The 12,448-nt window shown below is 35.3% G+C and overlaps 2 protein-coding genes across 2 annotated transcripts; one reads left to right on the forward strand and one right to left on the reverse strand.

Moving 5' to 3' along the window:
* The first annotated feature begins 681 nt into the window (after positions 1–681).
* LOC127882232 (uncharacterized) lies at positions 682–6,470 on the forward strand. The gene is made up of 3 exons (XM_052430763.1): positions 682–1,188; positions 2,996–3,118; positions 4,848–6,470. Exons 1-3 carry the CDS (start codon positions 1,140–1,142, stop codon positions 5,030–5,032), a joined length of 357 nt encoding a protein of 118 aa, XP_052286723.1. The 5' UTR covers positions 682–1,139; the 3' UTR covers positions 5,033–6,470.
* Positions 5,927–12,117, reverse strand: LOC127881432 (uncharacterized). The gene is made up of 6 exons (XM_052429318.1): positions 12,114–12,117; positions 11,709–11,782; positions 10,833–10,981; positions 8,219–8,417; positions 7,129–7,217; positions 5,927–6,995 (listed from the first exon to the last, which is right to left on the reverse strand). Exons 1-6 carry the CDS (start codon positions 12,115–12,117, stop codon positions 6,881–6,883), a joined length of 630 nt encoding a protein of 209 aa, XP_052285278.1. The 3' UTR covers positions 5,927–6,880.
* Between the last annotated feature and the right edge of the window lie 331 nt (positions 12,118–12,448).

A 12,448-nucleotide genomic window follows, 5' to 3' on the forward strand; every position in this document is an offset into this window, starting at 1 on the left:
GTGGCTACCGTACATTGACTGCTCTCCATGCTCATACAATGTATTTTATACATTATATAAGCAATCCTCGAAGTTTCACAAAATATAACGACAACAACAGAACTATCAAAATTATTCAATCGTTTCGCGTTGCAACGGTTTATAATGTTCAGGTTTTTAAATTGTCAAAAGATGCATATAATGGCTATTTAAGAGCTGGTAAATGTTCAGTATTACTGTTTTCTCACAAATATCATAACTTAAACGAAAATTTGCGAATCTGAAACAATTCTTTTCAATTTTGTCAATTTACCAAAACGTGAAAAGGCCCCTTCAAGAGGCGTCGCCAATTTTCTTATTTCTTTACTTCATCTGAATCAAACATGTTCCTCGTAAGTCCTCTGCAAATGTTAAATGTAAAACACTAAAGAATGGAGACAACGAATATTAAAAAACTACGAATTTACTGTTATTATCGACAGATAACGAAATTACGGCGAATGTGTGACATAATCTTTTCGATAACGACATTGCAGGGTTCTGTATTTATAATACCTTCATGTAAACCGGCTTTAGTTTTTTTTTTTCTTATCAAATAATTGGAACGTTGGTTCCTCAGAGGTCACAGCGCCATGTAACCCATTGAACCGCGGCCTGGTGTCAAGCTGATTTAATATTCTTGATGCATATTTAAAAGAAGCAACTGCTCACGCGAAACGAAACCAAACGGATTTTAAAAGATACACATCGACACGCCACAGTACATTAAGATCAAAATGATATTATTTGAATTATTTATTTGAAACGCGTGAATACATCTTTTCCATAATCTTTATTAAACTGGAAAAATACATGCACACTTATAACAAGAACAAATACACGCAGTTAGTCATTAACTTCAGTGATTGCTCTCAAACGCCCTTCTTAAAGGACATGTAAACGTGCAATTTGCTTAAAGAAGTGGTACCAGGAACCGGGTTAAAGTTAGTTGTGGCAACTTCGTTGTAGTTACTTCCGGTACTTCGTGACAGTTAGTATCTGACTTTGGATTACAGAAAATATATTTCATACATTTCCGATAAATAAGTTACATCTGATCGCTCAGTGGGTAAGGATTCCGGTTGATAAGTTATAGTAACTTCCGGCGCTCAATAAGGAACATGTATCATACTCTTGCTGTACTCGGTCTGGTTTTACTGATGGTCGCAGGTAAGCGATAAAATGATACACGTTTTTATTTGTCAATAAATGAAAAAATAACATGACAGCACGCTGCTTATTTATCATCAAAATTCTTCATCGTTTTGGCTGTTGTTAATTACAAGCATTATACGTGCACATATTTGAGTTTTTTAGAGACCTGTTCACAGATTTTCGATTTTATTAAATGAAATGTAATTAAATATATTTACCGACAAAACTTTACTATTTGAAACAATCAAAATAAATGTAAACATTATTAACAACATATTTGTGTTGTTATATATTCATTATATATGCATTATACAATTTATAAGCTATGGTATAAGATAGAAGTTTGACGATAGTGTTATGAACTGGTTAACATGGTAAGTCATGAATGCAATACATAATTGCATCTACTTATTGCAACTGCACATCTTATATTTACTAATTCACTTACATGACATACGATTAGAAAAATGTGCACAATTATTTGGAGAAATAAACATGTGTGAAAACGAATGTCATATATGGTTGTGTCTAAATAACTACACTGGTAAGTTGTGAATGATTTTAACTATCTTGGGGTTTGTTTTTAACTATACTGGGAGTTTCACATTGAATCAGGAACACCTAACGGGTAAAGCATTAAAGGCAATGAATATTTTATTGTCTAAATGAAATGACTATGATTTAAAGCCAAAGATACTTTGTCAGTTATTTGACGCATTTGTTGGTTCCATTTTAAATTATGCTTCGGAAGTCTGGGGCTATACTAAATCTTAGGAACTTGAAAGAATCCATTTGAAATTTTGCAAACGATTATTAAAGGTAAAACTGAACACATGTAATGCATGTGTTTATGGTGAGCTGGGTAGATATCACATGTATATACATAGATATGTCCGTGTCATTAAATATTGGTTTAAGATATGTAGATCTAAAAATATCTGAAAATATCATAATTAAAACCATATATAACTTGGCCGTCTCAGATTATCATAAAGGCTGTCATAATTGGATATTTAATGTTAAAAAATGTTTGATGACTATGGTTTTAGTTATGCATTTGATGATATAAATACTATTAATATTGAGATTAACTCATTTGTAGAGGAATTTAAACGCAGAGTTTATGATAACTTTACACAGGACTGGTATAGCACCTTAAATAACAGTTCGATGTTAGATGTTTATCGAAATTTTAAAATCAATTTTGAATATGAGTCCTACTTAGACATTTTACCAAAAAGTTTGAGATACTTTTTCACCAGATTAAGATTGTCAGCCCATCCACTACATATTCAAACCGGTCGTCATGCAAGAGACGTTGCTAGAAATCAGCGTTACTGCTTGTGTTGCAATTCGACTGATATTGAAGATGAATTTCATTTTATTTGCATTTGCCCGGCGTTTAGAAACATAAAAAAATACATAAAAACATGTTATTACAAAAGGCCATCTATGTATAAATATTTAAGTTTACTGCAATCGAATAATAAAATAGAACTTATAAAAATATGTCTTTTTGTAAAAGAATCACTTAACGTTCGAACATCTATTATTAACGCAATAATGCTTTAAATGTTCATCCTCTTTTCACTTTTCATTTTTATCTTTTTTTTCTGCCTTTGTTGTTTTTATATTTAATTTACTTTGTTAGCTAAGTAAATAATTTGTAAATATGTGTAAAACTTTGTACCTATCACAGTTGACATTGTACTGTTTTCATAATGTGTTGTTGACGATTTACATTGTACAAGTCAAAATAAACTGTCTGTCTGTCTGTCTGTCTGTCTGTCTGTTTGTCTGTCTTCTATTGCTGACTGTCAAGGGGTGATCACCTGCTACATCTGCACGAGCGACACGAACAACAACTGCCGCGACTCCTTCATCGCTGAGGGACACATAGTCCTTAGAAACTGCAGGAGTTGTGTGAAACGACAGGACGGTCGAAGTAAGACTTTTAGTTTTTAGCTATATTGGTTTAATAAGGGTTATGAATTTAGCCAACCTTTGCTCATCCGGCATTTGTTCATCTGGCCAAAACATACTCACATTTCTTTTTCGCTAATTTTTGACTACTTGACTACGTATTTTTTTATCTTAATTACTGATGAGCAGCAAACAGCATAAAACCTGAACAGACTGCCAGTTACTCGGAGGCTGTTCTGGTTTAATGCTGTTTGCACATAGCCATTTTCACTTTGCTTCTTATGGGGGAGAGGGTTAACAAACGGAAACGGTATGCGTAAAAAATATTAAATATCAAGTCGTATTAATTCGGTCAGTTAAAATTCCATTTTACAACTTTTAACAACTTCAATTTAACGTTTACACATCATTGTATAAATAAAAATAAACATCCAAAACTACGGAATTCGGATAGTTCCATCTATAATCTCGCCCTTCTTTCATCAAAACTGATATGAAATGATTTTTTTATATTGGACCATTAAAATACAGGTGACATTTATTTCATCCCAATGCCAACGGATATAATAATGCATTTAACGAATACTGAGACCCCAGTAAATTGATACCATTGTATATCCGGGTTTCCACCGGGACATTGTATAGGGATTTTGAGCCCATTTTTGTAAGGGCTGTAAGGGTGCCCCCTCTCTAAGGCTGCGGAATTTATATATATATATATATATTATATATATATATATATATATATATATATATATATATATATATATATATATATATATATATATATATATATATATATATATATATATATATATATATATATATATATATATGTGTGTGTGTATGTATGTATGTATGTATATATATATATAATTTTTTTATTATTTAAATCAATTTAAACAATCACATAACAATTGATACAGATCTTCAACTATCAATATGCCAATTACTGCAATTACTAGAATTACTAGAATTACTACAATTCACTTAATTAAAGAGGAGCGTGTTCAAACGAAATTGCTCATTTTTTGGACTATGTATCTCTTTCGCTTACTTACAAAAATAACCAAACAACATTTTTTGCTAAAATTGATTTATTACAAAAAAAATATTATGCCATTTCTCGAGGTGAGGTAATAGTACAATGACCATAACAGCATTTAAACCATCTATTTTATTCATATATGGGTACACTGCACTCGTGATGTTTCCCAGTTAAAAAAAAACAACATCATACAACGCCAGCTTAATTCAACTGCAAATTGCATCCCGATATTAGAATCGATTTGCTGTTGCAATCACGTAACTATGATCTTGTTACTTACTTATTAATCACATCGTTCACTGTTAATGCTCGTCGCGGAAAGACGGAGTGTCCTCAGCGACACGCATAATTACAGGGGTGGGCACTGAATTGCGGAAACCTGAATAGCAAACCATGTAAAGCGCATGCGCACAAAACGGTATATGTTGTATGATATCGAAATATTATGAGAAATTTTACATGTCAGTAGACATAGAACATTAGACCAGTTAACACATGTAAATTACATGTGGTGTAATTGTATGCTTTTATGGTATTTGTAGTTTCAAGGAAGTCCCTCCTTACCGAAAATCCAGTTTAAGCGGAAAGTGTCATCCCTGATTAGCCTGTGCGCACTGCACAAGCTAATCTGGGATGACACTTTACGCACATGCATTATGCCCAGTTTTCTCAGAACGCGACTCATTTGACTCAAACGTTTCAGGGTACGTGCGCGATTGCGATGTGACCTACACGTTAAACGGATGTCTGAAGAATACGGATCTGCAGCAAAGTGCCTGCTACTGCGACACAGACCACTGCAATGGTGCCATTAGCTGGGCACACGTGACCGGAAACCACGTGATTATTCTTGTGGTCACCACGGTGATGACGTTTTTCGGGTTATGAACTGTGGCGCATTCGCAGTATACGGTCTCTAGTCAAATTTTTCAAATAGTTACTGACTTTTTAAATAAATTCTTTTTTGAAATTATGGCATAGTTAAGCAGAAATGTATTAGCATGTAACGACGCACCATATATGAATTGTTCATTTTGTACATGAAATAACATTTCAAAAGCAACGTTTCTATGTTTCATATTTTTTTTGTTTATTCTCATATTTTCATTAAAATTCGAAATAATTAAATTATTTGTTAACGTGCCATTGAACAATTCTTACGCATTGACCACTTTAAAAGGCTTATCAGGAACGACACTTTCCGCTTTTATGGAAGTTTTTTTCCATTCAATTGAACTATTCTCAACTAAAATCGAGTTTAGGCGGACATCACACGCTAATCTGTGATGACACTACGTATATGCATTAAGCCCAGTTTTCGCATAACGCGGCTAATCTTTTAACGGTATTGGGCGCTTTTGAAACTAACACGTTGTCGCTTTTATTGTTTTCTTCTCTGTGAAATAGACATTATTCCTTTTCATTAAAATGTGGCCCGTTTTAAAATGCATTAAATAATTTCGGTAGACTGGTGCTTTAAGTCGCCAATCACGAACTTAACTGGATTCCCGTTCCATAATATATTTTATATAAATTTTGTATAGTTATGTTTGGTTTTCGAATGAAGACTTCACACTCATATTCTTGTCTCTCAAGCTTTATTATATTAAAACAATTTATACAAGAAAATATAACTGAAATACAACACACAACTTGTTAATTTTGATTGGCAATAGCAAATAAATAACGACTGGGTGTTCCGTTACAAAGGAATAAAACAACGACGGCGTTATCTTCTATACGTCACATTTGTTAATTAAATCTGAATTAATAACGCTAGTTACGTTGTTGGTAATATTTATTAAGACATTAAACACTATTATTTTGTTATGAATATACAGACAAAAAGAACAAAGTTTCAATTCGATGCCAGAATGAATGATAAACTGTAAGATGTTGAGCTATATATCCAAACGAACAAACTGACAAGCGTTGTGCAAAAAAAACCCTGAAATTTTAATATATACAACTAAAGCCTGGTACTCCAACGATACCCTCGTAATTTGTATTTTATTATTTTCTGTTTGCTTTACGAATTTAATAAAATTTAAACAACAAAAAACAAGGTACGTTGTTTGTGAGTGCATCTTTTTTTGCGACAAAGTATTGTCAGTTTCCTTTATACAGATTCATCTGATTATATAAATGTATGCAATACTGATACTTTATATACGACTGAAATCATTTCCTAAATACAGGAAACCGATATAAATTATAAATTACCACTCATTTGAATTCTAACATGAGCAAAGTCTTATTTCTCTTTGATCTTGTAGGTCAGTTGCTTTCCTGTTATAACTCAACTTATGCGTTACTTATCAATAAATCTCTTGAAAATATATTGTCTTAAATAATGTGTTTGTTTTTTATATACATTTGAATCATGTTTTTAATCTAAAACGCTATACTACTAGTGCATCTGATATTGGTATATTGATATATCAATAAATTTGATAAATTACAACATTAAAAAACTCATTAAATTTATATAAACTTATGTAATTACGCATCCGAAATATATTTATGTAAATGAATGTCATACATTTGAAAATGATAAAATCCGCGCTTTGTCATTTGAAAGCACATACACAGGTATGCTATGTTGAATAACAACTAAAAACGTAAAGTAAATATTGAAACCTGTAACCAAAAACTAATTTTATTCACACCAAAACATATATAAACGTTCAACTTATTAATCCATTAAGTCCATGCACATCACGAAAACACGTTGACTTAAGAAAGTGATTTCACACTCTGGAAGATTTCGCTACAAACGCCACACTTCTTCTTTTTCTTTTTTGGTACGCAGTCTTCGCACACAAGGTGACCGCATGGTTCAAATTTAAACCTGGAAATAGACGCGAACGGCTCACGTGAGTTAACATAGATATGACACATACTTATTTAAACCTGCAGGTCGTACAAAATACGAAATTATTCTAACGAAAGGTGAAAATTTTTATGCAAATAAAGTTACATACTTAATAGGGTCCTCCTCGCAGTCTTGACACATCTGTGGCGCAGCCGATATAGAGCTACCTCCGCCGCCGCCATGGATTGATCTCTGCAGCTGAAGTATGATAAAAAATGTATATTCATCTCGTTTATTTTCGTTACATGAAAAATTCAACCATTGAAAGTCACTATAGAGACTATAGGGATTAAAAAGAGGTATTCCATGTTCACGATAGTCGCTTTACAAAGATAACATGGGCATGTCCAATCTACGATAGTACCTCGTTAGCGATGAAAGAGGAATGCTGTTTCTTCCATTGTCGATCTATAGCGATGAAAGTGGCATGCCCAGTTTATATTAGTTGTTTGATAGTGACACTTAAGCAATGAAAGAGGTATACCTTTTATACGATAAAAGTAATGGAAGATGTATGACTTATCTGCAATATTTGCTCCATAGCCATGGCAGAGGCATTACTTATCTGCAATATTTGCTCCATAGCCATGGCAGAGGCATTACTTATCTGCAATTTTTGCTCCATAGACATGGAAGATGCATGCCTTATCTACGATAGTCGCAAATTAGAACTACAACGGTATGCTTAAACTTTGATAGTCGCATTATAGCAATGAAAGAGGTTGGTCTTACCTATGAAAGTCGCACAATAGCGTTAAAAGAGGTTTGCCTTATCTATGATAATCGAACTGTAGCAATGAAAGAACTATACGTTTTCTATGGCAGTCGCACTTAACATGTATGCCCTTATTTCGAAAATCAAACTATAGCAATCAAAGAGGTTTGCCTTAACTATGATAGTCACACCATAGCGTTGAAAGCGGTTTGCCTAGATATATTGTTGATGTTTAGAAACAGCGAATGAACGAACAACCTCCCAATTCACACGGGTCAATGATTAGAAGTCTGTTTTCAGATTACCATGCTCGGACATATAGAAAGATGAAATTTACCTATTAAATGCTATGTAACATCAACATATTAAACACGGTTACTATGATGTTATCCTGTATTTGTACGTAATTTAATTGCGGATTGCAATATTGACATTGTATTTAATTGACGGTCCGAGATTTATGTGCACACCAACCATGACTAACCTGATCGGTTGTGCCAACATCCGCCTTGTCCGGCTTGCCTGACTCAGTAACAGCCACCTTGTCCGCTTTGCCTGAACCCGCGTTTATAGCAGTGCCTGTGTTATCGGGCTGGCCGGTAACCAAAGTCGATGGCTTATCTGCCGTATCTTTTGGCGCCTCACTTCTGTCTACAGTAAGACGCTGGGCAGTGGAGCTCGCCCTGAAAAAGTTGTGTGGTCATCATAAAATAAAACCTTTACACCAACGCATTGAAGTCATAGAAAATGGTTGCATTTACGAATACGAGTTGTAAGTATCTAAACATCAAAGAGCCGGCAGCTGACTGGCTGGTGCCCAAACTCAACAGGCATGTCTGCCGTGTTGTCTTGCCACTCATTTCAGCCCATCGTAAGACGATGAGCGTATCATTTGAACTAGATGTATGAATATACAGTCAAAACTGAAAACAGCGGTCAATCAAGGGAAATGACAAAAGTGACCGTTGTCGACAAGTGACCGATATTCTCGGATCACCAATTTTTAGATGGTTGGTCAGTTGGTAGTAGGGCTACTTTGTTACTCCACCCAGTCGTTCGTACACAGTGTAAATCAAATGTTCATTGCCGATAACTAAGCATAATTACATTAATACTTTCTATTAAATAATACAGAATAATGTCTTAGAATTGTTTTAATTTCATAACTATTTTAAAATTAAATCTATGACTTTATCAACGATAGAACTGTTGTTTACTCATGCATCTCGTTCATTAGGTAAGTCGCCAATTTCGTATTATATTCATTGGGATGTATTTTTAAATATAATAATGAAAATAAAAAAAGATTGTCACATGTCATTGACGTCACGTTAGAACAATTATAAATGCGGATTCGCTGTCATAAACCGAAAGTACGTTGTGACTGTATCATTCTAATTCAAAGAAAAAGACGCGAAAATAGTGTTAAAAATATTTAATTTGTTATAAAAGCTGCAATTATATGTATATTTGTTCGGAATAGAAGATCACTAATCATTGTATCGCCTTCTTATAAAAATACTCGCCAGCTTAGTGTTGTTTTTGACACCTTATCGGCTTTCGGAGGGAAATATACTGGCAGTTGACCGTTATGAACAATTGACCGTTATTCTCGAGTGACCGTTAGATCATTTTTTGCCGTATACAACGGCAATGTTAGGCTGTTTGCCCAGTGCAGTTCATTTAGAAACCATTGTCCGAATGATATGCTTAACATACGAGCCGGAAACCATTGTCCGAACGATGTGCTTTACATAAGAGCCGGAAACCATTGTCCGCGCGATATGCTCAACATACGAGCCGCGCACTGGGAAAACTGGGCTGTATGCATGTGAGTAAAGTGACGACCCATACTACCGGGAACAGGACTGTATGCATGTGAGTAAAGTGACGACCCATACTACCGGGAACAGGACTGTGTGCATGTGAGTAAAGTGACGACCCATACTACCGGTAACAGGACTGTATGCATGTGAGTAAAGTGACGACCCATACTACCGGGAACAGGAATGTATGCATGTGAGTAAAGTGACGACCCATACTACCGGTAACAGGACTGTATGCATGTGAGTAAAGTGACGACCCATACTACCGTTAGCGTGTGCAGTACGCACTGGCTAATCAAGGACGACATTTTTCACTCTAAGGGTATTTTTCTTTAAACCGAAGTCTGGAAAATTCAATTGAGGCGGAAAGTGTTATCCCCAATAAGCCTGAGCGAATTGCACATTATGCGATTATTTAAGGTCTGAAGTAATGAAGAAATAAATATACAATACGAGGCATTACAAAACAAAATAGAATTCAATTGCAATCTGTTGGTCTTTACCACTGGGCCTGAACAGAATCGCACATAAAATACCCGTGACTGATTTTACAATAATCGAGCTGAGTTGAGTCATCGCTAAGCAAGGACAGTCGTTTGGGCTCATTGAGGCTTAATGAAATATTAATAGGGATTTGACAGAATACTGAAATGATATTCGAGAAATCTATGTTTTTTTCATTTGAAGCCAAATGTTATGTTAATTGTGATCTGCTCTACCGTACGTTTTCAAACATACAAAAAGTCACTTGCAAATCTGATTACGAACATAATCTCTTTGGCATGTGATTTTGATCATATAAAAACCAAAACAAGCTTGCCGTCGTAACAACTAATTTTACATGCAATTATGCAATTCGTTCATTCAAATTATAGATAAAAGCATATATCTGGTGACAGTAACTATGTATAACCGGTATACTGCTCACGTGCTCCCGAGGCAAGAGCTTAATTTTGTCAAACTCGAGTTGAAAATAAGATACTTACACAGCTTTTTTTAAGCGGTGCAAATAAAACTTCAAGCGTTAGCCCAATATGATTTTAAATAACACTTGGTATGGTAAAGATGAGATGGCTTTGCGCTTAGTTCTTTGTTTCAAGTATTCAGTCTATTGTTTTTCAAAAAGATTTTTTGCTGCACTCGGTCGTCTGGTAAAGATACTAGTACTCCATATGTTGTCACACGTCGCACCTGGCGTGGATTATTAATTTGAGCATTCTTTTGACAACAGCGTTCAATATTTTTTAGCTGGATTTTATAGGTAGGACTCACCCGCCTAAAAGATCCTGAAACTCGTTCATTACGTCATCATCGACGTAATCGAGCGGACGTTTCTTTTCCGCGTCTAAAGCGTCCACCGGAACGCCCGCCTGAGTCAGGGAAGTGACCAGCTTTAGGAGGTCTTCCTTCATATCCGCTTGCTGGAAAGTATGCAGGTGGGGAATTAAAAATTGAGTCTCGTGAGAGTAAAACTGGGCTTACTGTATATGGTTAAGTGTGGTCTCCGGTTAACGTGTGCAGTCCGCACAGGCGGATCAGGGGAACACTTTCCGCTTTAACTGGGCTTTTATTAAGAAGAAACTTTCTTTAAAAATCAAGTTACATAAAAGCGGAAAGTGTCGACTCTGATAAGTCTGTGCGGACTGCACAGGTTAATCTGGAATTGTACGCACATTGCATAAGTCTTGTTATCCCAGAATGCGACTCAATTACCGGTATATCATTTATTCTGACTGTATCATTTCTTCTGACTGTAGCATAATAAACACATTCAACCACGTCTTCGTCATTATCAGAGAATCTGTTAACCTTAGTACATGCCTATGACATTTTTAAGAGCGAAACCTCAATATTATTCATGAAAATATCTTATAGAATAAATTAAAATCATACTTTTTACGATTGGTTCGAACTCGATTTACTTCCGAGGCATCTCTTGCAATCATGTGTATACAGACTATTCATGGTTGATAACTACTAATTACCGACTTCAATTCTTTTTGTACTTTGATAAAATGCCCATTTGAAAGGATTTCTGTAAAGTTTTATTGGTATTAAGTATCGGGTATTTTGGACGATAGACTTGGATGTCAACATTTGTGAACGAAATCATATTATCTCCGCGGAGGGGAGCGGTTCGGTTCTCACCTCTTCCTTGGTTTCCCGGAAGCAAAGGTGGAGACAATTGGCTTGATCCCTGTCCACCAAGGTTAGGTCTGCATCTGCAACATAGACACACTAGCATAGAGGGGGTAGACTTGGAAGTTGGGACACATCGTCAAGGTCGTGGGTTCAGTTTCCAAAAACGTGTCTGGACTTGAGTGGTACAGAAACAAGATTGAAACTGCTTTTTATTACAATCATATCCAGTTTAAAGAAATAATTATATTCATGAAAAAAAAACTGTGATAAATTCAAACTATACTAACGAGGTAATTTAGACTAAAGTGCGAACTATTTTATGTTCAAAGAACAAAACCAAAGTTAGTTGTATTCCTTCAGGTCGTCAGGCCTAAAAGCCGCAATTCACGGCTCACAAGATCCCCTACATACCCATTCTTCAACCACCCTCTTTTCTGCACAAATACGCGATTGCGTCACACTTAAAGGACGTCTTACATCATATGACGCATCACCAGTTGCGCGCCCATACCCATCTGTCTAAAGTGCACGGGTTTCCTATTCCTATCGGGCAGTATAGCGCATTTAACCCTTTGCATGCTGGGAAATTTGTCCTCTGCTAAAATGTCGTCTGCTGAATTTCTAAAATTAGCATTTTCTTCGATTTTTTTTCCAAAGAATAATATCAGAATAGCAAACAGTTTGGATCCTGCTGAGACGGCACGTTCTGTGGCGTCTCATCTGGATCCAAAATGTTTGCAAAGGAC

The sequence above is a fragment of the Dreissena polymorpha genome, chromosome 5 (assembly GCF_020536995.1).
Source record: "Dreissena polymorpha isolate Duluth1 chromosome 5, UMN_Dpol_1.0, whole genome shotgun sequence".
NCBI lineage: Eukaryota > Metazoa > Mollusca > Bivalvia > Myida > Dreissenidae > Dreissena > Dreissena polymorpha.